The sequence below is a fragment of the Cetorhinus maximus genome, chromosome 7 (assembly GCF_964194155.1).
Source record: "Cetorhinus maximus chromosome 7, sCetMax3.hap1.1, whole genome shotgun sequence".
NCBI lineage: Eukaryota > Metazoa > Chordata > Chondrichthyes > Lamniformes > Cetorhinidae > Cetorhinus > Cetorhinus maximus.
The window spans coordinates 4,792,846-4,820,752 of record NC_135885.1 but is presented as its reverse complement, the minus strand read 5'-3'; the positions used below and the strand labels follow the sequence as shown (position 1 = coordinate 4,820,752).

General features: G+C 49.3%; 1 protein-coding gene across 3 annotated transcripts in view; it reads right to left on the bottom strand.

Moving 5' to 3' along the window:
- Nucleotides 1-27,907, bottom strand: part of pde2a (phosphodiesterase 2A) — a 279,683-nt gene that overhangs the window by 66,842 nt on the left and 184,934 nt on the right. For all 3 annotated transcript variants that reach the window (XM_078544965.1, XM_078544967.1, XM_078544966.1), the window contains exons 13-18: nucleotides 25,367-25,478; nucleotides 19,214-19,253; nucleotides 16,477-16,540; nucleotides 6,890-6,968; nucleotides 4,839-5,016; nucleotides 481-593 (exon numbers count right to left, since the gene is read on the bottom strand). In XM_078544965.1, the coding sequence (XP_078401091.1) occupies nucleotides 481-593; nucleotides 4,839-5,016; nucleotides 6,890-6,968; nucleotides 16,477-16,540; nucleotides 19,214-19,253; nucleotides 25,367-25,478 (586 nt within the window). The remainder of the gene's footprint in view (nucleotides 1-480; nucleotides 594-4,838; nucleotides 5,017-6,889; nucleotides 6,969-16,476; nucleotides 16,541-19,213; nucleotides 19,254-25,366; nucleotides 25,479-27,907) is intronic.

Below are 27,907 nucleotides of genomic sequence, written 5' to 3'. Positions count from 1 at the left end.
CGGCTGCATGGATTGGCTGGCTGCACACGGGCTGCGGACTCTAACAAAGCCCCATCCTCCTTCTCCTGATCCCGGGAGTTCCCGTGTTCCACTGCCAGATGTCATGGGATGTCGGACTGTGGGAGTGGGATATCGGACTCCCCCAGACCGATATCCCATTCCCCCAGTCCGATATCCCACTCCCCCAGACCGATATCCCACTCCCCCAGTCCGATATCCCATTCCCCCAGTCTGATATCCCACTCCCCCAGACCAATATCCCACTCCCCCAGACCGATATCCCATTCCCCCAGTCTGATATCCCACTCCGATATCCCACTCCTCTATCCCAACACTCCCCGCTCCTAGCCCAAAATCCAGCCACGTTCGCATCCTGATCTCCCTTTATGTCTAAATCTGTTGCTTAATGTTGACAACGACATGGCATTTTGGGAAGGGTTGGAGGTCACTGGCACAGTTGCCAACACTCCCAGTACTCACATGGGAAATACTGATCCCACAGTAGATGGAGAATGCCAGAGCCAGATCTTCATCAAACTTTGTGAACCAGGGTCCATTTATCTTGTTACACAGCTCGGCCACTCCAACAATCTCTGTGAGGAAACGGGTAAGCAGAGAGAAATTAGAATCAGAACATTGGCAAAAACTCAGTGTTGGGAAGAGGCCATGCTGCCCATCCAAGGTCACCCCACTCCTGTGCGGGCTGACTTTAGCATCCAACTTCTTTGAACTGTTGCAATGTAGGAAACGTGGGCAGCCAATTTGTACACAGCAAGCTCCCACAAACAGCAATGTGATAATGACCCAGATCATTTGTTTTTTGTGATGTTGATTGAGGAATAAATATTGACCAAGACACGAGGGAGAACTCCCCTGCTCTTCTTTGAGAAGGTGTGAGTGGATGTTTACATCTACTGAGATATTGATCAAATAATCTGCTTAGTGATGTTGGTTGAGGGACACTGGGGAGAGCTCCCCTCCTCTTCTTCATGGGATCTTTTATGAACATACATACGAACATACGAATTAGGAGTAGGAGTGAGGCCACTCGGCCCCTCGAGCCTGCTCCACCATTTAATGAGTCCATGGCTGATCTTAATGTAACCTTGACTCCACATTCCCGCCTACCCCCGATAACCATTCACCGCCTTGCTTATCAAGAATCTATCTAACTCTGCTTTAAGGATATTCAAATATATATTTTTAAGAATACCCTGCCTCCACTACCTTTTGAGGCAGAGAGTTCCAAAGACTCACGACCCTCTGAGAGAAACAATTTCTCCTTATTTCTGTCTTAAATGAGCAACCCCTTAATTTTAAACAGTGACCCCTAGTTCTGGTTTCTCCCACAAGAGGAAACATCCTCTCCACATCCACCCTGTCAAGTCCCCTCAGGATCTTCTATGTTTCAGTCAAGTTGCCTCTTACTCTTCTAAACTCCAGCATATACAAGCCTAACCTGTCCAGCCTTTCCTCATAAAACAACCCACCCATTCCTGGTATTAGTTTGGTAAACCTTCTCTGAACTGCTTCTAACGCATTTACAACTTCCCTTAAATAAGGAGACCAATACTGTACACAGTACTCCAGATGTGGTCTCACTAGTGCCCTGTACAACTGAAGCATAACCTCCCTACTTTTGTATTCAATTCCCCTCACAATAAACGATAAAATTCTATTACATTCACTCAAGAGGGCAGACAGGACCTCAGTTTAAAGTCTCATTGAGCCAGTTGGGTTTATTTGACAAATTAGCAGCTTTCCTGGTCATTTATCTCAAAATTAGCAGATTGACTGAGTTAGAAACTGGGCAAGTTGGGATGCAGAGCTGGGCCATTAGAAACAGGAGGAGGCCATTCAGCCTCTCAAGCCTGTTGCATCTTGCAATGAGATCTCGTGTGATCTGTATCTCAGTGCCATTTGACTGCCTTTGCTCCTTATCCCTTGATCCACTTACCCGACAAATTCCAGTTGAATGAAAGCAAAATACTAAGGAAAGCTGGAAATCTGATATGAAAAACAGGAAATGCCGGAAAAGCTCAACAGGTCTGGCATCACCTGTGTGGAGAGAAACAGAGTTGACGTTTCGAGTCCGTACGACCCGACTTTGGAACCAGGAGCCCTTCTGCAGAACTTCAGAACTTGGAGCTCTGAAGAAGAGGCAAATGGGGCTCAAAACATTAACTCTGCTTCCCTCTCCACAAATACTGCCAGGCCTGCAGAGTTTTTCCAGCAATTTCTGTTTTTATTTCAGATCCCTATTGAACTCAGCCGTGGAACATCTCATCTGAAAGATGTCACCTCTGACAGTGCAGCAACTTCCCTCACTATCGGCACTGGGAGTATCAGCCTCGATGATGGGTTTAAGCCTCTGGAGTGAGACTTGAACTCGTCATCGCCATCACGCGTGCTCCAAGCCCTTGGCCCATGGTACACTTTCCACGTCTCTAGCCCGTGCCAGTCTTTTCATTCACCAGTAACGCCCTTCGATTTTCAAGCCATCCAACATCGGTAATCTCTTATATAATAAAGGCAAAATACTGCGGATGCTGGAAATCTGAAATGAAAACAACAAAATGCTGGAAAAGCTCAGCAGGTCTGACAGCATCTGTGGAGAGATAGACAGAGATAACGTTCGAGTCCGTATGACTCTTCTTCAGATCTGAAGAAGAGTCATATGGACTCGAAACGTTATCTCTGTCTCTCTCTCTCCATTGATAATCTCTTCCTCCCTCTACCTCTTTTCCCTCCCTTACCTCTCTTACTAGTCCGCTTCCTCTTAAGATGTGCCCTGCCCGGTCACTCTGTCTGTTCGTAATTACGTTCCTCAAATCTCTTTGTTCGTTCGCTCTCCTCAACACTTCATCATTTGTTACTTTTCCTGTCCAGCTGATCCTTCCCATTTCTCCTCCAATCCCACATTTCAAAGTTAATCAGCAAGTCGGTCTCCTCTTTCCGTTAAGGTCCGGGTCTCACACCTGTACCAAGCCACACTCCAAATCTACTTCTTAACAAATCCGATCTTGAGTTGTTCATCCAGCTTTCTGATCAGCAACCATTTCTTCTTCCAAAACACGCCCTTTCCCATTGCTATCCTTATTTCTTTGTTACATCTTCCATCTGCAGATATTATGCTCCCTAAGTACTTGAATTCTTGCACCTGTTCTAGCTGGCTTCCTTCTAACAATGTCTGGAATATTTCCCAGTGGTGTTGAGATATGTTTGACTTTAGTTTTGCCAATGTTCACTTTCATTCCAAAGTCCATGCCTGGTGTTACTAGTCTATTGGGAAGGCTTGTAATCACTCTGTGCTTGCTACAACTGTTTTGTCTTCTGGAAATCCAACTAATGTTCATCCAATAACACCAGATTCTGTGTCTTCAAATGCCTCTTCCATCATTGCTTCTGCCTAGACATTGAAGTGGACTGGTGATAAACAACACCCTTGTCAAACTCCTCCAATGAACTCATGGGGTTGGACAGTAACAGCCCTCTGGTGATGGGCCTGTGGGACGGAGGGGTGGGTGAGGGGGTGACCTGATAAAATGGCGGCGGAAGGTGTTACTAGGGGAGCCCAATACCCTCCCACCGCCACCGGATATTCTCAGCAGCGTTAAACCAATTGAGTGGCCAGTGAAGACCTGCCTGCCTGGTAAATAAAAAAAATCTTACCTGCCCTTCATGGGTGCCTCAACATGGAGGCGTCCTCTTCTCCATGCAGGCTCAGCAGTGGCCACCTCTGCCAGCGGCATTGCCAAGCTGCTGGTCCTCTGATTGGGCTGGCTGTTTTGAGAGAAGGGGAGTCCTTGTCCTCAATTGGATGGTGGTCCCAATGGCAGCCTCTTATTTGGCCGACACCAGTAAAATGCTACCCAGGATTCCGCTGTTCATCCATGCAGGTTTGGATGTCGCTCTCAGTCCTGGCAGTGGGGCTATTGACCTTTTGTTATGGCCATGATCTACTGAGTCTAAACCCAACCAACATGCACTTTGTGAAATTGAACTTGATGTTATTTGGTGATTTGTGTACAGACAGCGAATATGAATATTGGTCATGTTTGTGGCTCACGGGCGTCCTTCTTGAGAGATGTAACCTCTCAGTTTTGTCATTGTCCTTCTAAATCTTTTATTCTTTTGCACCTTCTCCAGCAACTTTTTATAATATGGAGACCAGAACTGTTCCTCCGGGTTCAACATAAGTTTAACAGATTCAATGCATTCTAGACCTCAGCCACTTGCTTTGAGATAAAGTTTCTCCTCATGTCGCCATTGTTTCTTTTGACAATTACCTTAAATCTGGGCCCTCGGGTTCTCGATCCTTCCACCAATGGGAACAGTTTCTCCCTCTCTACTCTGTCCAGGCCCCTCACGATTTTGAACACCTCTATCACATCTCCTCTCAGCCTTCTCTTCTCCAAGGAGAACAGTCCCAACTTCTCCAAACTATCTACGTAACTGAAGTTCCTCATCCCTGGAACCATTCTTGTGAATCTCTTCTGCACTCTCTCCAATGCCTTCACACCCTTCCCAAAGTGTGGGGCCCAGAACTGGATGCAATACAGTTGAGGCTAAATTAGTTTATACAGGTTTAACATAACTTCCTCAATCTTTTACTCTATGCTCCTATTAATGAAGCCATAATATTACTTCTCTGCTACCATTCACACACATCTGCTTTCAAAAGGCTACTAAAAAGGAAATCACATGCCTGATCTTCCAATTCTTTGCCCCTTCCTGTGACAGGGACTGCTCTGTCCCTCTATGCTGAGGTGTCTCTCTCTCCGTGCGTTGGGAGCATGGGGAGATGGAGCAATGATGGGATCTTGCTCTGTACTCACTGTTGTTGTCATCGACGATGGGGAAGCACAGGATGTTCCTGGTCCGGAAGCCCGTGCTGTCATCTATCCCCCGGTAGAATAGTGGGTGAGAGTAGGCATCCTTGATGTTGAGAATTTTGCCCGTCGTTGCCACATGCCCTGCGATCCCCTGGTCGGCTGGCATCCGGAACTCAGCAGACTAGGAAGACACAGGCAAAGAATGCTTATTACACTTGCCTGATGGTGGGAGAGGGTGAGGGGGGGAGGTGGGGGGAGGTTAGGAGCTGGGGAGAGAGGGGGAGGGATGTGGAAGGAGGCAGGAAGAGAGGAAGGGGAGGAGGGAGGGGAGTGAGCAGGGAGGGAGAGAGGAAGGAAGGAGGGGTGCAAAGAAGGGAGGGAGAGTGGCAGGGAGGGATGGAGGGAAAGAACACAATAGACAAGTAGGAGCAGGAGTAGACCACACGCCCCATCGAGCCTGCTCTGCCATTCAATACGATCATGGCTAATCTTTGGTTTCCACTCCATTTTCCTGTCCGTTCCCCATATCCCTTAATTTCCTGAGAGACCAAAAATCAGTCTATCCCAGCCCTAGTTGTACTCAACGATGGAACATCCACAACCCTCTGGGGTAGAGAATTCCAAAGATTCACAACCCTCTGAGTGTAGTAATTTCTCCTCATCTCAGTCCTAAACGATGGGCCCCTCATCCTGAGGCTGTGCCCACCCCCACCCCCCCCGTGTTTTAGATTCCCCGACCAGCGGAAACAATCTCTCAGCGTCTCCTCTATCAAACCCCTTCAGAATCTTCTAGGTTTCAATGAGCTCGCCTCTCACCCTTCTGAACTCCAAAGAGTATAAGAAAGAGGGAGTGAGGGAGGGTGAACGAGTGAGGGCAGGGAGGGAAAATGAAAGGAAGGCTGGGAGGAAGGAGGGAGGAAAGAAAGAGACAAAAGGGAGAAAGGAGAAAAGAAAGGAAAATAATAATGGTATCGAGGAAGAAAGGATAGTTGGGTAGACGTTGGCCAGAGTTATTTGACTCTGCCGTAGCGGGACCCCCATGGCGGACACAGTGAGGCACCCAAAATTCCAATGACTTCAGGGGGACTGGAAGATCCCACCGGAGGGAGGGGCTGGGAAATTCCGGCCCTTAATCTGCCTGAGGGGGAGACAGCACCACACTTTATCATTTCGGTGTGAATCAGTTGGATTTAGGACCATCCAGCAATGGCCGTGGTAAATTTTTTTTCAAATGACCAGAGTTATTGAATTAAGAAACTGGGTTAGGAACAGGCGAAGGCCATTCAGCCCTTGCTCCCATTCTACCAATCAAATCGATCACCTCAACTCCATCAACCCACCTTTACCCCATCCCCCCAAGTAAACATTGACCGATCTCTGTCTTGAAATCTCCATTTGCACCCCGCCTCCCCACCCCGCAGCATCCATAGCCTTTTTCGGGGGGAAGAGAGTTCCGGATTTCCACTCCCCTTTGTGGGAAGGAGGGATTCCTGACATCATCCCTGAACGGCCTGGCTCCCATTTTAAGGTTCTGCCTCTCTTGTTCCCACCCCGCCCCCACCAGAGGAAATAGATTCCAAACCCCTCGATGAGGCCACCCCTTAATCTTCCGCATTGACGGGAATATCAACCGATAGTTTATGCCCCCAGCCCTCACAATTTAACTCTTTCAACCTCGGAATAATTCTGCTGACTATGCACTTCACCCTCTGCATGGGTATTATTCCTGAGGTGTACTGCGCCCAGTACTGAAACGCAGTCAGTCCTTGTGGGATCAGAGCGCCACAGATCGCCAAGCTGCCATGTGAACTCTGGGATTCTCATCCAGTAACACAGCTAATTTTGGGGGGTCAGAGGTCATTGCCACGGACTCATGCAGCATCAGTGCCTTTAATTATCACCTTACCGTGGGAGTAACCCTGTCCCTGCCCTAGATTTACCACTTTTACAGAGATGATCGTTCCCTACCCACCACCCCACAAGCCCACAGCCTCGTGAATGGCTAGTGGATGGTTAGCCCCTCAGCCATCGCCAGTTAGAGCACGCAGCCTCACCTCGTCAGCCACGAATCCCCCGTCAAACACCTTCGCCACCAGTTCCTTATTGTTATGCTCCAAAAGAAACACGGAACAGCTGAGGCCAGAAATGGGAAGGAAAGGGAGTGAGAGAGAGAACACATTTATAATCAGTTCCAGACTCAAATACACAAAGCAGAAGGAGACCCCCCCCCCCTCTTTAGTGGTGTTCCCGATGAGGAGACTCCCTCTTTAACAGGGGTCCCTGATGGAGAGACTCCCTCTTTAATAGGGATCCATGATGGAGAGACTCCCTCTTTAACAGGGGTCCCTGATGGAGAGACTCCCTCTTTAACAGGGGTCCCTGATGGAGAGACTCCCTCTTTAACAGGGGTCCCTGATGGAGGGATTCCCTCTTTAAAAGGGGTCCCTGATGGAGAGACTCCCTCTTTAACAGGGGTGCCTGATGGAGAGACTCCCTCTTTAACAGGGATCCCTGATGGAGAGACTCCCTCTTTAACAGGGGTCCATGATGGAGAGACTCCCTCTTTAACAGGGGTGCCTGATGGAGGGACTCCCTCTTTAAAAGGGGTCCCTGATGGAGAGACTCCCTCTTTAACAGGGGTCCCTGATGGAGAGACTCCCTCTTTAACAGGGGTCCCTGATGGAGGGATTCCCTCTTTAAAAGGGGTCCCTGATGGAGAGACTCCCTCTTTAACAGGGGTCCCTGATGGAGAGACTCCCTCTTTAACAGGGGTCCCTGATGGAGAGACTCCCTCTTTAACAGGGGTGCCTGATGGAGAGACTCACTCTTTAAAAGTGGTCCCTGATGGAGAGACTCCCTCTTTAACAGGGGTCCCTGATGGAGAGACTCCCTCTTTAACAGGGGTCCCTGATGGAGAGACTCCCTCTTTAACAGGGGTCCCTGATGGAGAGACTCCCTCTTTAACAGGGTCCCTGATGGGGAGACTTCAGCGACACCAGTTTGCATTTACCTCTCCATGTTGTAAGACATCATTAGGTGCTTCACAGTAACAGTATGCAACAAAATAATTTGTCATTGACTCACTTAAGGAGATATTGGGACATGTGAGCAAGAGCTGGGTCAAAGTGATAGGTTCTTAAGGAGAATCTCTGTAGAGACTGATGACTTTAAATAAAAAAATCAAATTTCCAGTGAATAGCTAAAAGAATAACACATCAAGATTCCACATTTTAAGATGTTTACTGTAACAAATGACTAAAGCACTAGTAACTAAACACACTGTTTGTAGGCAACTTATACTTTAAATCACAGAACGGAATACTGCCGCCACACCGCACCCCCTCACCACCAGCCACTTCCTATTCTTAGCCGTACCGATTAAACACACTTCACAGGTATACTTTACACTGTCTGTTACATAGGGCGGGATTTTCCACACTGGCCCGCTGCTGGGATCTTCCTGTCCCGCTGCAAGTCAATGGATTTCTGGCTGGGGCGCTGCCTCGCCCGTGGCGGGTCCCACCCATGATGGGGCCGGAAAATCCCGGCCCTAAACATTCAATTTTCTAAAAATCAATCCAAAGTGATTCTTAGGATTATCCCAGTTATTTTCTTTTCTCAGCCTGGTAACTTGCAATCTTAGAACTGTCTTTCACAGTGAGGCTTTCCCTCTAGTCCAAGGTTGGCAACTCTTCCAGTCTTGTTTAAACTCCCCACTAGTTTGGTCTTTTCAATGCAAGTGCCAGAATCCATCCTCATTCCTGCACAGCGAACCATGGAGACTTTTATTGGCCTCTAGTTGCTCCCTCTTTCCCAGATCCAGGCACACTCCAAACACTACCTGTGATATTAAATGATATTCTAGGCAAGTCTGTGACTCAAGCTTTACAATGGCTTCCTCTGTATCCTTCCCCATGGCAACGTGAATCACCGGGGCCTTGTATCTAAGTAGAATAGCTAATTAGCTATCCTTGAGAGCCCAACTCTCTTACACCTTGGAACTAAATGGACAGTTTAAAGCACAATTGCTTACAACCCGACATTGTCAATGCTTTTCTGGAACTTTGGAGACTCACAGGCCTAGGTTTTTGCTCTCGGATCAGGTACACAGAGATGGAAGAATTCCCGGCTCTGCGAACCTGGCCTTTAAAAATGGCCGCCCGCAGTTCTGACTTTCGTTCCTGGGTAGGGGGGAGGAGGCCAGGATAGATTAGAAGTCAGGCCCACTGCCCCCGGAATGAGTGCAGAGTCTGCCAGGGGCAGATGTGGGCCGGGTGGAAGACCTGCCTCTGTGCTCCGGCATTTTGTTGAATTAAGTTTTAAAAGTTTAAACAAAAAAGCAGCCCTCCGGCCCTCACCCCTCAGCACCCCCACACGCTCCGCATGACCCATCCCATGCCAACCTATGCCACCTCATGCCCCCACCCAGTCCCATGGTTCTTCAAACCCCCTGTGTCAACCCATGCTCCCTACCCACCCCCATGGCCCCTCCTACCCCCATGCCAAATCATGCCCTTCTACCCATGTCCCATGGCTCCTCCTAACCCCTATGCCAAATCATGCCCTTCTACCCATGTCCCATGGCCCCTCCTACCCCTATGCCAAATCATGCCCTTCTACCCATGTCCCATGGCTCCTCCTACCCCCTATGCCAAATCATGCCCTTCTACCCATGTCCCATGGCTCCTCCTACCCCAATGCCAACCCATGCCCCTCTACTCATGTCTCATGGCCCCTCCTACCCCAATGCCAACCCATGCCCCTCTACCCATGCCCCATGGCCCCTCATACTCCCGATGTCCCTAAAATCCCCATGATCCTTTATAACCCCAAGGCAAATTAGTGCCAACTCATGCCAATGCATGCCCCCCAACCACCACCCTTTACCCTCATCGCCTCCATGTTTTCACCTAGTATCCTTTGACAGCTCTTTGACAGCTGGCAGTTCTTTGAAAGCTTTATCACATCCTATTAGTTTATGTACCTTTTACGCACATTCATGTTTACTTTTAACAATCCCAAAGGATGCCTTATCCCTCCCAAAGGGTACCTTACCCCTCCCAAAGGGTGATGTACCTCTCCCAAACGTGTCCCAGGCCCAGACACAAAGGGGTACCTTACCTTACCTGGCTATCCAAATGAATCCACAAGTTCAGACCAGCTCTTATCTGGTCTAATCTGAGTTTCACTCTCCTCGGCTACCAAAATCCCACTTCAGTGGAGGCAGCTGGTGACTTAAGTGGCCAATTGCCTCCATAAACCAGGCATGCACGAGCCCCAGCCAGACTCCAGCCCCGCCCCTGCGGAAAAAAACAAGCGCATTGTTCGGAGGGGCGGGACTTAGGATTTCTGGGCTCGTCCGCCATTTTCATCACAGTGGAGAGCCTCTCCACTTTGGCAGAAATCTGGGTCATTGCTAACAAACGGGCTGCTGCTAATGTCTCCGAGTGTAAATATCTTACAGCTTCTTCCCAGTTAGACAATCTAAGCCTTCCATTAATCTCTAACAATCAAATCACCCAGGCTTATGGCCAGGCCGGTGGCAAGACAGGTTACATGACCCCTTTCGTTTTACCCTAAATTTAAAGTTATCGTCCAAAAGTATAATAATCTTATAAACCTCATTATTGTAACAATCCTAAAGGAGGAAAGTGAGGTGGAGAGGCCGAGAGATTGGGGCCCAGGCAGCTGAAGGCATGGCCGTCAATGGTGGAGCGATTAAACCCAAGAGGTCAGAGCTGGTGGAGCGCAGAATCATCCCGGAGGATTGTAGGGCTGAAGGAGATTACAGAGATAGGGAGGGGGGGGCGAGGCCATGGAGGGATTTGAAAAGAGGAATTAACATTTTAAATAAGGAGCATTGTGAAGTGATGGAAGTCAATTCAGGTCATTGAGCAGTAGGGCGATGGGTGAATGGGACCTGATTTAGAGTCAGATTATTGGGAGCAGAGTTTTGTTTGTCCTATCAGGGTGTATGGAGAGTGGAAGATGAGAAACTGTCCAGCAGTGCTTTGGAATGGTTGGGTTTCGAGGGTTTCAACCGCAGGTGAGCAGAGGCGGGAGGGAGTTGGGCGATGTTATGGAGGTGGAAAAAAACGGTCTTAAAGTCCATTTGAGAGGCATCGCGTCAAGGGTGAAGAGCCTTAGCCTTGGAGGAGACGTCATTGCATTGTCAGGTGAGTATCAAAGCTGTGAAGGTTGTCCAACTGTTGGCTGATCCCGAAACGGGTGGCCCACCATGGGCTTTCCCTACAGGGATATTATCATTGTCGCTGCTAAATCAAAGTGTACTCTACTGAACCACTGAGTGCGCGGAGTGGATTCACAAGACACAACCATGGAGATGCCATCGTCTTGGCACCGCTACCTGGTCCAGATACTGTGCAGTCATATCGTTAGCTGCCAGGACTTGGTGGGTGGATGAATGATGAACAGCGCCATGCTCATTGTCTCAGCCACTTGCCCTCTGCCACCCACCTATCACGATGTGCCCACACTGTTGACCCTTGACCAGGTTCCTCACATCTGCAAGCTGTCACAGCAGAACAGTGACTAAGAGGGAGTAAACCAGTCAGACTGTTGTTGGCCGTGGAGCACAGCAGGCTACCTTGGAGTCACAGCCACAACATACATGGCACCCAGCATCTGCACAGAGCATTTCCTCTACCAAACCTTAGCAGCAATTATTGATGATGTGGTGAAAATGATTAGTGTATATAAACAGACAAATGTGAATCAGAGCACTGCAATCTGATTGCCTCAGCCACCCAGCTGGCTAATGTAGCCCGACTGCAGCAACCATGAAGGCTTGGATTTAAAGTGCGGCTGTGGTGATTGCAGCAGGGAGACTATCAGCGCTCATGGATTCAGTGCGGGAAAGGGTTCGATGACCGGCTGTGTTCCAGCAAGGTGAGTAGCTTGGCCCATCCACGTAAAGCTCCAAGGGAAGGGTCACCCCTGCACACTGAAGCTAACGTGCAAGATGTGGCACATATCTCTGCTTTCTGCACTGAGGCTTGTGTGTGTAAGCTACTCGTGTGGTTGCACACAGAACAAACATGAATGAGCACGATGATGCACAAACACAGTCAGGAGCAGTATCCCTCTGTGCGCTCTATATCAGGAGAACATCAATTCATGTTGTCGGTGCAGTCAACAAGGGCAAAGAATGCCACAGAGCTAGCCCAGACTGGGGGTGGGTCAGCCTGGCTGAAACACATCTATTCCATGGAACAGGTAGCCATGGAGGTTGCCGGGGTGCCTGAAGAGGTGTCTGTTGTTAATGGTGAATCGCCATTAGCAGATGACAAAGGTGATGTTGAAATTGTTGTATGTTGCATATTCAGTAGGTCACTCATAAAGAACTTCTTAGTATTATATGGTTAAACATTAAGTGTTTGATAACATACAACTATGTACATATATACAGGGTATAGTCCAAGCTAGGAGCTAGCTCCATGCTGGATTCTACACAAGTCTCTATCCAGTCCACAACTTTCTCTCGTCTCAGGTCATGTGACTCTTTACATCACACTGTGGGCAGCACTGTTTCCCAGTCCCACCTTAACCCTTGTGATGCCAGATACCCTTATACTAGAGCTTCTCCCAAGTCTCTACCCAACGTATTTGCATTGCAATCATGATGCCTCTTCTTCCTTTTTTCACCAGTTTTGGTTGTTAATTCTGCATTCAGCCAACTGTTCCAATTCATCAGCAATCCCTTCTCTCCTGTTCCAGGCATTTTTCACGCTGCTTCATAGAGACTTCTGATGCTTGAAGTTCATCAAGTTTTAATTGGAGATTTATCTTTGCTGAATTTGCCTCTACAAGTTTATCATTTAAGCGTTTCAGATCTTCTTTCAAACGTTCCCCTTCTTGTGAGCAACACTCCAGTTTTCTCATCAGTTCTCGGTTTTCGTGTGCGAACGTTGGTCTTCTGCACTGATCAGTTTTTTTTCGCTTGGCAGAGTCTGATTCCCTCTGCAACTAACTTCCAAGCTCACACTCTGTAATCGCACTTCTGCTAATTGTTTTTCAGATTCCTTATACCCTTTTGTGAGAACTTCGGCTTTCTCTTGTCACCCTAGGCTCTTGATTTTCATTTCTTCGTATATCTCTTTGGAAATGTAACGTTTTTCTTAAGTTTTCTTCCAAATGTCCAACTGTTTTCTTCAGCTCTGCGGTCTCTTTCTTGTACCTCTTGGCTTCCTCTTGGAATGTAGAATATTCCGGAGTCTTCTCTGCCAACTTGCTCTTCAGTTCTTCTTTGGGAGAGACGGAAAATTCATCTGCTTCTCTTTGTAATTTTCCAATGGAACAAACTTTGACCACAGGGATCTTTGTAGTGTGTGCAGGTCCCTCAACAGGTTCTCCTTTTCTTTCTGAAGTTCAATTGCTTCACCTTAAGTTTTCTTGTATTTCAGCGGAGTCCCCTCGACTTTTTGCTCCTGTCCCTCCATTCTGCTCTTCGAGGCATCCTTCATTTCTTCATGCTGCTGAAGGGTTATGGACTCCTTTTGCATTTGATCTTGAAGGGCAATTAGCTGTTCTTTCAACTGCTTGTTTTCTTGCTCAGCTCTTGCCATCTCGCGTTGATCAGTGTATTGTTTTGTCACCGCTGATAGTTCCAACGCAGCTTTTTCTGAAGTAGCATTTAACATCTCTTAACTCCTTGTGTTTTTCCCACGGGCGTGTGTTGATTCCTCAGAGAGTCTTTCTGGATGGCAGCTTCTTTGAGCACATGTCCTGTCTGCTGCTGTGCCTGGCTGCACTTCTGGTTGAGTTTTCACAACCCCCTCTCTGATTTGCCAACAATGGAACTCAGAGTTATTATTTCCTCCTCGTGCTTTGCTGGAACTGAGTCTGCACGTGATTCAAATTTTCTCTTATTGCATTCTTCTCAAAATCTGACCTTTCTGTTGCTTTCAAAGCTTCCTTGTACCTTTGAGCCACCTCAGAAGCTTGTTTGTTCAGAGATTGAACAATTTGGTTCACTGAAGGTTTTAGTTTATTATGAGTTTCCAAACGTATGTACTCAGCTTGAATCTTGTGCTTCAAATCAACTCAACTTTGATATGAACATTTTCCCATCTGATTTCTGTCTTTTCTCTCTCTACCTACAGCAGAGCTTGGTTCTTGTCCTTCATTTTGGTTTTTAACTGTTAGCCAGGTCTACCTCTGATGGAATATTAACTTGTTTCAGTTCCGAAATGGTGCTATTCATGGCTTCACTATCCCCTTGTAGCTTGGAACGCACTACAACTTTCCCTTCCATCATTGTCAGGTAGCTCAGCTTGTTGCAGTTTGGGGAATGTGTCAGCATTTTCAAAAAGATTTATTTTCTAAGACTTCTGGTCGGTTCTCTGCCTGTCTACCGCCATCGTGTGGCTTGCTCGGGTATTGTCTTCTACCCTTTCACAGCTTTACTGGGAGTTTTCTCTCCCTCTATTTAAGCTCTGTGCACTCCACAATTTGAAGGTTAAAATATTTGTCAAAGGCTTTTAATATTTCATCAAAACTGGCTGAGGATTCATCAATGCATTGCATTAGGATTACTTCATCTGTAAACTCCACTGAATTAGGTTAATCTGGACTTCATCTGAGTTCTTACTTAGGCCAGATGTACTCCAGCAAATTAAAACTTTTCTTCTCAATTTTGCATCTGGTTTGGCCCATGAGTCAGTCCAACTTGCTCTGGTAACATAGATTTGTTGTCCATGATATAGCAGCCCCTTGTTTAAAGTAGAGCTTTAAATGCTGTGCGGGTTTTGAAGATGGTGTTGCATTAATTGTTCTTTTAAAGGGTCTTCCCATGCTTGTCCTGCTTTGGCAGGCTCCCGCTGTGATGGTGTGGGCAGTCTGACCTCTTTCTCGTTCATTGTGCGCGGCGATTAACTTAATCGGCCGTTCTGGGCCTTCCCTGCAATCTGGGTGGATTCTCGGGTTTTACCTTCGTTTCCCGGCTTCGGCCAGAGTTTCGAAGCTGACGATGTTTTTTCCTTTGCGATGAGCTCAGTTGCCACGTGGTGTGGCGCCAATTCTGAACCCGGCTGGAAACGATGCTTCTGGAATTGGGCTGCTCTGACTTTTCACAGAATCTCACAGTGCAGAAGAGGCCCTTCGGCCCATCGAGTCCGCACTGACACGTGAGAAACACCTGACCTACCTACCTAATCCCATTTACCAGCACTTGGCCCATAGCCTTGAATGTTATGATGTGCCAAGTGCTCATCCAGGTACTTTTTAAAGGATGTGAGGCAACCCGCCTCCACCACCCTCCCAGGCAGTGCATTCCAGACCGTCACCACCCTCTGGGTAAAAAAGTTTTTCCTCACATCCCCTCTAAACTTCCTGCACCTCACCTTGAACTTATGCCCCCTCGTGACTGACCCTTCAACTCAGGGGAACAGCTGCTCCCTATCCACCCTGTCCATGCCCCTCATAATCTTGTACACCTCGATCAGATCGCCCCTCAGTCTTCTCTGCTCCAACGAAAACAACCCAAGTCTATCCAACCTCTCTTCATAACTTAAATGTATTTTCAAGGGCAGAAAACTTTTTAGAACTAGTCCTGACCAAGAACTTAATTTTTTAGTTCCCCACCGCTGGGTCCTTTGATTCTGCACTTTGTGGATATTCAGACTGGACCTCCACAATCCTCAGCTGTACATCTTTCTTCAGCCTCCAGCCTCCACTTCTGCCACTGAGCATCTCCCAGGTGAGCTCCCTCTGTGCCTTCACCCCAAGTGCTTTCAGTCAGGCCTAAATGCTGCACCTTTAATTTTCCAGCTCTGAAACTTCTGTTCTAACTTATTGGAGGGTCTGGGGTTTTCCAAGAGCGGCCAACATGTTGTGTGTTCTGTAGGTCCAGAAGAGGTTCCGAGTCTTGTGTGGTTAAACTTTAAGTGCTTACTGATAACTCATGACTAAGTCCATGTAAACTATAAATGGAGCCGGGAGGATAAAAGCACAAGGAACAGCGCGACTGAAAGTGGAGCTGGGATGGTAAATGAGTGTGAGAAGGAGCGAGAGTGAGAGCGGAGTCGGGAGGATTAAAGAGCGTGAGGGAGAGCAAGAGGGAGAGTGGAGGAGGGAGCATAGGAAAGCAGGAGTGAGAGCAGAGTCGGGAGGGGGAGACCCTCTAAATGAAAAGCAAGACATGCATTTATATTGCGCCTTTCGTGCCATCAGGATGCCTCAATGTGCTTTCCAGCCAGTAAAGTACTTCAGGTAGTCATTGTAGTCAACGTGGTCACTGTGGTCATGTAGGAAATGCAGCAGCCAGTTCGCGCACAGGAAGCTCCCACAAACAGCAAGGCGATAATGGTCCAGATAATCTATTGGTTGAGTGAGAAACACTGGCCAGGATGCCAATATCGACCTGCTTTTTCTTCAAAATGCTGCTGCAGGATCTTTTACATTCACCTGAGAAGGCAGACAAGGCCCCAGTTTACTATGTCACACTAAGAGGCAACACTTCCTCAGTCCTCTCTGGGAATGTCCTCCTGGATTATGGGCTCAAGTCTCTGGAGTGGGACTCGAACTCACAACCCCTGATCCAGAGGCGGGAGGGTGCCCCCCCCACCGCCCCCACCGACACCTTGGCATTGTCACCGCGGAACCCCCGGGCGGTAAGACTCACCTCTCCGCGTTGGTAAGATTACGTGCTTCCTGGATGACCTCCTGCAGCAGGACTGAAACATTATCTGCAAAAGGTGAACAGAGGATCTTTAACAAACTTGTCAAAGGGAAACACTTCCCAATTTTTACCGTGTCGCTTTCTGAAGCTCCGGGACGCGCAGACTGTGGAACAGCCCCACAGACCCTCGGTGTTGTCCATCAACCCGCCCAAGCGACCACTGTAATTGTGTCGGGTTGCACCCACACCAGGGCCATAGTGATCGATAACAGCGTCCAATTTCAAAACCTGATTTCTGACCTCGGGTTCAGAGCACGGAACCATTCCTCCTTCCATCAGCCACTCCGGGAGAGCACCAACACCCGAGGATTGAGAACAGAAAGAGAGCTTTACAGCACCGTGAAAGGCCATTTGACCCATTGTGTCCTGTTGACCAAACAGGGTCTATCCAGTTAAAATCCACCCTTGAGCTTCAGGTCTGGAGCCCTGTAGGTTACACCTCAAGTGCACATTCAAGTGTTTTTTTTAAATGAGAAGAGGGTTTCTGCCTCTACCACCCTTTCAGGCAGTGAGTTCCAGACCCCCACCACCCTCTGGGTGAGGATAATTACTCAGCTTCCCTCTAATCATTCAACCAATTACTTTAAATCTCAACCCCCTGGTTGTTGACCTCTTTGCTGATGGAAATAGATCCTTCTTATTTTTACCTTGTCTATTTTCATTATTCTTTCATGGGGTGTGGGCATCACCGGCAAGGCCAGCATTTGTTGCCCATCCCTAATTGCCCTTGAACTGAGTGTCTTGCTCGGCCATTTCATAGGGCAGTTAAGAGTCAACCACATGGCTGTGGGTCTGGAGTCACATATAGGCCAGACCGGGTAAGGACGGTAGATTCCCTTCCCTAAAGGACATTAGTGAACCAGCTGGGTTTTTACAACAATCAGCAATGGTTTCATGGTCAATGTTACTGAGACTGGCTTTTCAATTCCAGATTTTTATGAATTGAATTTAAATTCCACCAGATGCTGTGTTGGGATTTGAACCCATGTCCCCAGAGCATTAGCCTGGACCTCTGGATTCCTAGCCCAGTGACACTACGCCCACACACACCCACACACCATTCCACCACCCCCACCCCACCCCTCTCTCTCTCTCTCTCTAGGCCCCTCAGAATTTTATACACCTCAGTTAAATCTCCCTCAACCTCCTTGGGTTCTGAAGGAGCTGGAACCTTCCTCCACAGTGAAGATCAGAACCCACGGCAAGGTGGTACTGACAACTCTGAGGAGGCAGAGACGCAGAAACCTGTCATATCCAAAGCAAACAGCCCGGAGCACTGCAGTCAGAGCATGAAGAGCTTTCAATAACAATCAGATGGAAATGATGTTACTCTTTATCAGAGTGGTAAGGCATTAGCATAACATGAACAGTAAATGAAATTTAATCTGCCTCTTGACAGCTACAGCACAAGGTAACAGAAATAATACAACTTAGACAGTATGAAGCTGACGAGCACAATACAACACAAAATAAAAGACACACTTCCCATCGTCTCCCAGTGCATCCCAGAGAGAGGCCTTGTCACGCAGGGCACTCTGCAAGATAGGATCCTGAAGAATGAGAACTAGACACCCACCACCAACGCACAGTAGCAGCAGTGTGTGTACCACCTACAAGATGCACTGCAGCAACTCACCAAGGCTCCTTCGACAGCACCTTCCAAACCCACGACCACTACCACCTAGACGAACAGGGGCAGCAGACACATGGGAACCACCCCCACCCCTCCACGCCACTCACCATCCTGACTTGGAAATATATCGGCCGTTCCTTCACTGTCGCGGGGTCCAAATCCTGGAACGCCCTCCCTAACAGCACTGTGGGTGTACCTACGCCACATGGGACTGCAGCGGGTCAAGGAGGGGGCTCACCATCTGAGGATGAACATGTTGCTCAACACTCCAAACAGTCCACCTGCAGATAGACCCTCAGGACCTGGTGCCCCAACCAAGATGGTCAACACCATCACGCGGGTGGTGAATATGGGTTGCCAACCCTCTCCAGGATTGCCCTGGAGATCCCAGGGATTGAAGATTAATCTCCAGGCCACTGCTGCATGCAGGAAGAAAGTTAAAAGAAATTGCTTATTTTTTTTACATTTTCTTTGATTATTTTTAATTTAATATTAAAAAAAAAAGAACTGAAGAATGGTGGAGAGGAGGGGGAAATGGCTGATTTCAACTAGACCATATGAACCATCCAATCACCGAATGAAGAGTTGGATTCTTTCCTGATTGGGTGAGAGGCAGCGTGGGAATGGATGGGTCAGGTGATCAATGGCGGAAGTGTGTGTGTGTGGGAGGGTGGGGGGTGGTGGAGTTGGAGGCATGTGACAAAACCTCCAGGAATACACACAGCCCCGGGTTGGCAAGTCCATAGAGGGAATTAGGCCACGTGCATTTCGGGGTCAAAGGTCTGTTTCAAGTCTGGTGGGACTCAGGATGGAGAGCATTGCTTCCCCCCCAACCCCCCACTCCCCCCACCCACCCCCCCGACCCCCCACCCCCCACCCCCCAACTCCCCCCACCACTCCACCCCGCCCAGGCTAACTCCAGCATTCCGGCTATCGACCCGCACAGAATCTCCGGCAATATTCCATCTCTGATCAAGATCACTGTGAGCTGTGGGTTTGCTCTTTTTAAGTCTCTTTTATAACTAGGTGGTAAACAGATTTAATTACCCAAATGTGTGAAGAGATTTCTCGCAACTTGAAGTAGAGCCTGCAGAGAGAGAGAGAGAGAGAGAAAACATTCAGCTTTAGTAGCAGTTTGGTGATTAACAGGGCAGATGGCTGTTTGGACCTCTACCCAGAGTTTACAGTTCAAGGGCACACCGCGATATCACCAACTCTTCTGTCTTATTTCATCTGGGCATTCCCTCCCATTGTCTTTCTGACTCTCCCAATGCTGTGAGCAATCGCTGTGGATCAGGGGCTCTGGGCGCTTTCCCAGTGTTGGTAGCAATCAGGAAGAGATGCAAACCATCAGGACTGTTTCAAAACCCTTCCCACCTACCCGCTCCTTCACACAGCACAGAGACTCACACTCACACACTCACTCACACGCACTCTCACACTCACACATTCACACTCACACATTCACACTCACACACACACTCAGACGGAAACACATACACACACTCACACTCACAATCACACGCACTCACACATTCACACTCACACATACATACACTCACACTCACACATTCACACTCACTCAGACAGACTCACACACAGTCTCACACACACACATTCAACGTACCCCTCAATCCCATTTATGCACACTCACACATTCACACTCACACACACACACTCAGACAGAAACACATTCACACACACACTCACATACACACTCACACACACACACTCACATGCACTCACACATTCACACTCACACATACACACAATCACACTCACACATTCACACTCACTCAGACAGACTCACACACACTCTCACACACACACATTCAACGTACCCCTCAATCCCATTTATGCACATTCACAAACATTCATACTCACGCACACACTAGCACACTCACACTCACTCTCACGCACAGACACTTAAAGTACTCCTCAATCCCACTTGTGCACTCTCACACACATTCACAGTCACACACGCACACTCACACTCGCACATTCACACTCTCATACTCACATACACATAAACACACATTCATATTCGCACATACACACAAACACACAGAGTCACACATTCACACTCTCTCATACTCACACACACTAACACTCACTCACACACTCTCGCACACACGCACACACATACACAGACTCTCACACACTTGCACACACACACACATAGAGACACACACACATACACAGACTCTCACACACTTGCACACACACACAGAGACACACACACTCACATAGTCAGACACACACTCACACACACATACATGCTCACACAAACACACACACACAAACACACACACTCTGACACTGTCACACACATAAACTCACGCACACGCTCTCACACACACATATTTCCTGACATGGTTAAACTGTTAACCTATCTCTCTCGCTAGTGTATAATAATGTTAATTACATCAAGGTGGTAAATTGATAAAAGAATGATAAGGTCCATGTCTGTGTGTATGTTTGTGTGTGCATGTGTATATTTGTGTGCATGTCAGCGTGATGGACACATGTGTATGGCGTGTATGTGTGCAAAATCAGAAAAGGATTTGATAGATTAGACCTGTTTTCTCAGGTGGGGGGCGGATATCCAGAACAAGGGGGCAGAATCCCGGGATTCGAGCCAGGCTGTTCAGGAGTGAGGGCAGGGAGCACCTTCACAGAAAGGGGGTGGGAAACCTGGAACTCTCCCCCCCACAAAAAAGCTTTCGGTGCTGGGGAGTCAACTGAAAACTTCAGAATGGTGAGTGATGAATTTTTGTTGGGTGAGGGGATTGGTTGATACAGGGATGACAGAGTTAAGATAGAGGTCAGTCTTGATCTCACTGAACAGAATGGCCTCCTCCTGTTCCTCTGGTCCGAGCTCTCTCCGATCATGACTCCTCACCGGGAGCTCAGCTTATTATTCATCACAACTCAACTTACACTTATATCCAACCATTAGCAGAATAAAACATCCTAAGGTGCTTCACAGGAGCGTTATCAATCGAATTTTGACACCAAGACACACAAAGAGGTATTCGGACAAGTAACCAAAATCTGGGCCAAAGAGGTAGGGTTTAAGCAGGATCTTAAAATAGGAGAGGGAGGTTTGGAGAGGCAATCCCAGAGCCTAGGGCACTGGCAGCTGAAGACATGACCGCCAATGGTGGAATGATTAAAATCCTGCTCAACAGGCCAGAATTGGGGGAGCGCAGAGATCTCGGAGGGTTGTGAGGGCTGGAGGAGGTTACAGAGCTAGGGAGGCGGGGGGGGGTGGGTGGGCGGGGCGAGGGGTTTGAAAGTGAGGATGTGAATTTTAAACTCCAGGTGTGGTCGGAGCTGTTCAGCAGAATATTGAGCAGTGCGCTCAGAGCTGCTGAAAAATCCCACACAAATTCCTGGTATTAATTATCCCGAGGAGCCGGGGCAGAGTCTGTCAAAGGCAGTTTGATCATTGCGGCTGTATGGAGATGTCTCCTGTGGGTCTGCCTATCCTGATGGGGGGGGGGACTTGAAACCTTTCCGAAAAGTGCAGATTTCTGGGCGATCTGCTTGAAGGTCCCGAAACTGCTAAAGGGGCCTATTCACCGGGAGGGGAGGTTCCAGATCCTGGGGAAACCTGAGTCAAACTGAGAGGATGCCGCGCGGGAAGGAACGTTAGTAAAGGGATGGGGTGGTTCAGATGTGGGAATGGTTGGCAGAGAACGATGCAGAAGCACTGAGTGTAAATGGAGTCGAGAGAATTAGGTATATTGATGGAGTGAGAGTTTTGGAGGTATGGGGTCGAGGGATATGGAAAGAAGGCGGGTGTGTGGGAGTGAGGGATATGGGGAGAAGGCAGTGGGTGGGAGTGACAGATAAGGGGAAGATGCGGGTGGGTAGGAGTGAGGGATATGGGGGAGATACAGGTGGGTGGGAGTGAGGGATATGGGGAAGATGCAGGTGGGTGGGAGTAAGGGGTATGGGGAAGATGCGGGTGGGTGGGAGTAAGGGGTATGGGGAGAAGGCGGGTGGGTGGGAGTGAGGGATATGGGGAAGATGCAGGTGGGTGGGAGTGAGGGATATGGGAAAGATGCGGGTGGGTGGGAGTAAGGGGCATGGGGTGAAGGAGGGTGGGTGGGAGTGACAGATATGGGGAAGATGCAGGTGGGTGGGAGCGAGGGATATGGGGAAGATACGGGTGGGTGGGATTGAGGGATATGGGGAAGATGCAGGTGTGTGGAAGCGATGGATATGGGGAAGATGCAGGCGGGTGGGAGTGAGGGATATGGGGAAGATGCAGGTGGGTGGGAATGACAGATATGGGGAAGATGCAGGCGGGTGGGAGTGAGGGATATGGGGAAGATGCGGATGGGTGGGAGTGAGGGATATGGGGAAGATGCAGGCGGGTGGGAGCAGGGGATAAACGGAAGATGCAGGTGTGTGGAAGCGATGGATATGGGGAAGATGCAGGTGTGTGGAAGCGATGGATATGGGGAAGATGCAGGTGTGTGGGAGTGAGGGATATGGGGAAGATGCGGATGGGTGGGAGTGAGGGATATGGGGAAGATGCAGTTGTGTGGGAGTGAGGGATATGGGGAAGATGTGGGTGGGTGGGAGTGAGGGATATAGGGAAGATGTGGGTGGGTGGGAGTGAGGGATATGGGGAAGATGCGGGTGTGTGGGAGTGAGGGATATGGGGAAGATGCGGGTGTGTGGGAGCGAGGGATATGTGGAAGATGCGGGTGGGTGGGAGCGAGGGATATGGGGAAGATGTGGGTGGGTGGGAGCGAGGGATATGTGGAAGATGCGGGTGGGTGGGAGCGAGGGATATGGGGAAGATGTGGGTGGGTGGGAGTGAGGGATATGGGGGAGATGTGGGTGTGTGGGAGTGAGGGATATGGGGAAGATGTGGGTGGGTGGGAGTGAGGGATATGTGGAAGATGCGGGTGGGTGGGAGCGAGGGATATGGGGAAGATGTGGGTGGGTGGGAGTGAGGGATATGGGGAAGATGTGGGTGTGTGGGAGTGAGGGATATGGGGAAGATGTGGGTCGGTGGGAGTGAGGGATATGGGGAAGATGCGGGTGGGTGGGAGTAGGGATATGGGGAGAAGGTGGGTAGTGGTAATGTCAATGGATGAGTCATCCAGAGGCCCAGACAGCTGGTGGGATTTAAATTCACTTATTAAATCTGGAATGTAATGGCTAGTCTCAGTAATGGTGACCATGAAACTATCATCAAATGTTTGGAAAAAAGCCCATCTGGTTCACTACTGCCCCTTTAGGGAAGGAAATCTGCCGTCCTTACCCGGTCTGGCCTACATGTGACTCCAGCCATGTGGTTGACTCTTAACTGCCCCCCTGAAATGGCCGAGCAAGACACTCTCAGTTCAAGGGCAATTAGGGATGGGCAACAAATGCTGGGCCTAGCCAGCGACGCCCACATCCCATTTCCAGGATAATTTCCCAAAGTTTCCATGCCTGGACGAGCTGGAAACATCCCAGAGTCCAGACACTGTTCTGAAGGAGGGTCACACGGACTCGAAAGGTTAACTCTGTTTCTCTCTCCGCAGAGGCTGCCGGACCTGCTGAGTTTTTCCAGCATTTTCTGTTTTTATTCCAGGTCTGAACTCGTGGACAGGGGGTAAGGTGCAATCCTGGATTAATACAACCACAATGATGGTGGATAAGGGGGATGTTCCTGAATGAAGGCTGGTTCAAGATGCACGGCCTGTACCAAGGCCGCTTTGTAGTTTCGGGACCTTCAGGTATGTCACCTGGAAATCTGTACCTTTCTCAAAGATTTCCACTTTCCCCCCAGGGCAGACAGATCCACACAGACCCACAGGAGACATCTCCATACAGCCGCAATGATCAAACTGCCTTTGACAGACTCTGCCCCAGCTCCACAGGATAATTAATACCACTCCCTCAGTACTGACCCTCCAACTGTGCGGCGCTCCCTCAGTACTGACCCTCCGACAGTGCAGCACTCCCTCAGTGCTGACCCTCTGACAGTGCAGCACTCCCTCGGTACTGACCCCATGACAGTGCAGCGCTCCCTCAGCACTGACCCTCCGACAGTGCAGTGCTCCCTCAGTACTGACCATCCGACAGTGCAGCACTCCTTCAGTACTGACCCTCCGACAGTGCAGCACTCCCTCAGTACTGACCCTCTGACAGTGCAGCACTCCCTCAGTACTGATCCTCTCACAGTGCAGCACTCTCTCAGGACTGATCCTCCGACAGTGCAGCACTCCCTCAGTACTGACCCTCTGACAGTGCAGTACTCCCTCAGTACTGACCCTCCGACAGTGCAGTACTCCCTCAGGACTGACCCTCCGACAGTGCAGCAATCCCTCAGTACTGACCCTCTGACAGTGCAGCATTCCCTCAGTACTGACCTTCCGACAGTGCAGCACTCCCTCAGTACTGACCCTCCGACAGTGCAGCACTCCCTCAGTACTGATCCTCTGACAGTGCAGCACTCCCTCAGAACTGACCCCGTGACAGTGCAGCACTCCCTCAGTATTGGCCCTCCGACAGTGCAGCTCTCGCTCAGTACTGACCCTCCGACAGTGCATCACTCCCTCAGTACTGACCCTCCGACAGTGCAGCACTCCCTCAGTGCTGACCCTCCGACAGTGCAGCACTCCCTCGGTACTGACCCCGTGACAGTGCAGCACTCCCTCAGTACTGACCCTCCGATTGTGCGGCACTCCCTCAGTACTGACCCTGTGACAGTGCAGCACTCCCTCAGTACTGACCCTCCGACAGTGCAGCGCTCCCTCAGTACTGACCCTCTGACAGTGCAGCGCTCCCTCAGTACTGACCCTCTGACAGTGCAGCACTCCCTCAGTACTGACCCTCCGACAGTGCAGCGCTCCCTCAGTACTGACCCTCCGACAGTGCAGCACTCCCTCAGTACTGACCCTCTGACAGTGCAGCACTCTGAGTTTCAACCTGAATTTTCTTGCTCAGGTCTCTGAATGGGGACTGGAACCCCCAACCTTCTGACTTGGGGGTGAGTGTGCTGCCCACTGAACCTCAGCTGAGAGAACCCTGCTGCCTCCCAGGCTGGGGATGATGTGCGGTATGTGGGGGTGGGTAGGGGGGTGATGCGCGGGGTCAGCAGGGGGTGTGGGGGGGGTGGTGGATGCAGGGGTTGGGTCCGGGGGACATAAGGAAGGTGAGGGGAATCTCTGAGCGTATGAAGCAAGTCACCTGACATTCAATCTTCAGATGCTGCTCCTTCTGAACAGACATCGTGCTGGTCAGGACAGCTGCAGTGTAACGGAAGCAATGCTGGATTGTTTGTTCATCCATCTCAGTGAAGCTGCAGGAAAGGACAGAGTACACAGTCGGACAGTTTACAAACTTTGCCGAGATTTATTTCCCCACTTTACCAGCAATTAGTTCACAACAAACAGGAGATGGAGGAGGCCACTCGGCCCCTCGAGCCTGCTCCGCCATTCAATAAGACCGTGGCTGATCTGATTGTAACCTCGACCCCGCATTCCCGCCTACACCCCCCGATAACCTTTCACCCCCTTTGTTAATCAGGAATCTATCTCGCTCCGCCTTAAAAATATTCCAAGACTCTGCTTCCACCGCCTCTTGAGGAAGAGAGTTCCAAAGGCTCACGGCCCTCAGGAGAGAACAACGTTTCTCCTCGTCTCTGTCTTAAATGGAGTGACCTCTCGTTCCCAGACAGTGATCCTCATCCCAGGGAGCAGCCTAGTGAACCTCCGCTCTGTATCCTTCCTTAAAAACGGTTCGCCCCAAACCACCATTCCCACTGGAACTGCAGAATAGGCAGCTGGAGAGAATAATGTGGGGGGGGAATGTGAGTGTTTACAGACTCTGAAAATGAAGATTATTGATCCACTTAGCGCTGGGGGGGGTAGTGAGGCTAGAGACAGAAATCGGTGCCACAAAACAGGAGCCCCAGGGCGTTACACAAGATTTAGTTTTTATTAATATCGCATGCAGTCATTAAATCAGTTCACTTTCAGTGCTTCTCTGTGAGGAGAATAATATTTTTACATCTGTTCTTTCATGGGATGTAGGCATCACTGGCTATGCCAGCATTTATTGCCCTTGATCAGGGGGCATTTAAGAGTCAACCACGTTGCTGTGCGTCTGGAGTCACATGGAGGCCAGACCAGGTTAAGGAGGGCAGATTTCCCTCCCTATAGGACATTCGTGAACCAGATGGGTTCTCATGACCATCGGCAATGGTTTCCTGGTCGTCATCAGAGTTTTAATACCAGATTTTTATTGAATCAAATTTCACCATCTCCCGTGGTGGGATTCAAACCCCAGGACCCCAGAGCATTCCCCTGGGCCTCTGGATTACTAGTCCAGTGACAATACTACGATGCTACTACTACTACGACCTCTTGACCTAGGAAAGGAGCTCTGGCACAAAAGAGAGACTGAAAGAGAGGTGGTGGAGATAGGGGGAGGAAGGTGGAGAAATTCAGAGAAGGCGGAAGCCAGAGTGAGGAAGAGCATAAGGGGAGAGAAGCAGAGAGTGAAGGTAGTGAAGGGACAGACAGGAAGAGTAAGAGAGGAGAGGGGGAGAGAGAGAGGGAAAGGGAGAGAAGCTGAGAGATACAGGTAGAAAGGAATAGGGAAGGGGCGAGAGAGAAAGGTGTGGTGTTCAATTGTTTAGTTCTTCTGAGTTTGACTGTGTGAGTCTGGTAACTAATCTATGCTTACTGTGCTTGATTGGTTAAGCCTGGGTGTGGACTCAGAGCAAAGTAAACAGTCACCACAGAGCTGCTAGACGCTGAGTTATAAGCATGAGTGCAGACATTTTGTGATGGCAGAGATATTTTAAAACTCTTGTAAATAAAACTGTGGCACATTTAGACACTACTGTCATCTCTGCATTGCTCCGGGATATATATGAAATACAGCACAAAATTACAATGGAGGACGGCTCTAGGTCAAATCACAAGTTAGTGCAGGGTAAGCAGATCCAAGATGGGAGTGAGGGGAGCTATACCTGGGCTGTGCGCTGCCAGGATTGGGAAGGGATAAACAAAGCAGTGTTCGCGATCGTCGCCAGAGGTTGTTGAGGGTGTGCGTGGATGGTGGGGGGGGGCAATTTGAGGAGCTGTAATGATGCCCCAATTACCCCTGCAGACAACTGCCCCTCACTGCCCAGGTGCCTTGCTGAAGATCAGCTGCTTGGGAAGCTAGTGAGTGACAGAACTCTACCCCTGACAAGAGCTGGCTGGTGGATTATGGAGGGTGGGGGTGAGGAGGAGGCGGGGGCGGGGGGGAAAGGACAATGTCAGTATCTGAGGAGTCGCGAATGGTGCTGAACATTGTGCAATCATCAGCGAACATCCCCACTTCTGACCTTACGATGGAAGGAAGGTCATTAATGAAGCAGCTGAAGATGGTTGGGCTGAGGACACTACTCTGAGGAACTCCTGCAGTGATGTCCTGGGGCTGAGATGATTGACCTCCAACAATCACAACCATCTTCCTTTGTGCTGGGTGTGACTCCAACCAGCGGAGAGTTTTCCCCCCATTTCCCATTGACTCCAGTTTTGTTCGGGCTCCTTAATACCACACTCGGTCAAATGCTGCCTTGATATCAGTCACCAGGCAAAGACAAAGAAATTTCTCCTAATTTGCAGATTTTTTATTGACTATCATATTATAATCCTCTTTTGGACACAGCACAAATAGAATTACCTTCTCAATGCCTTCCCAGTTAAACCCCTTCAGCCCTCAGTCTTTGCTTTT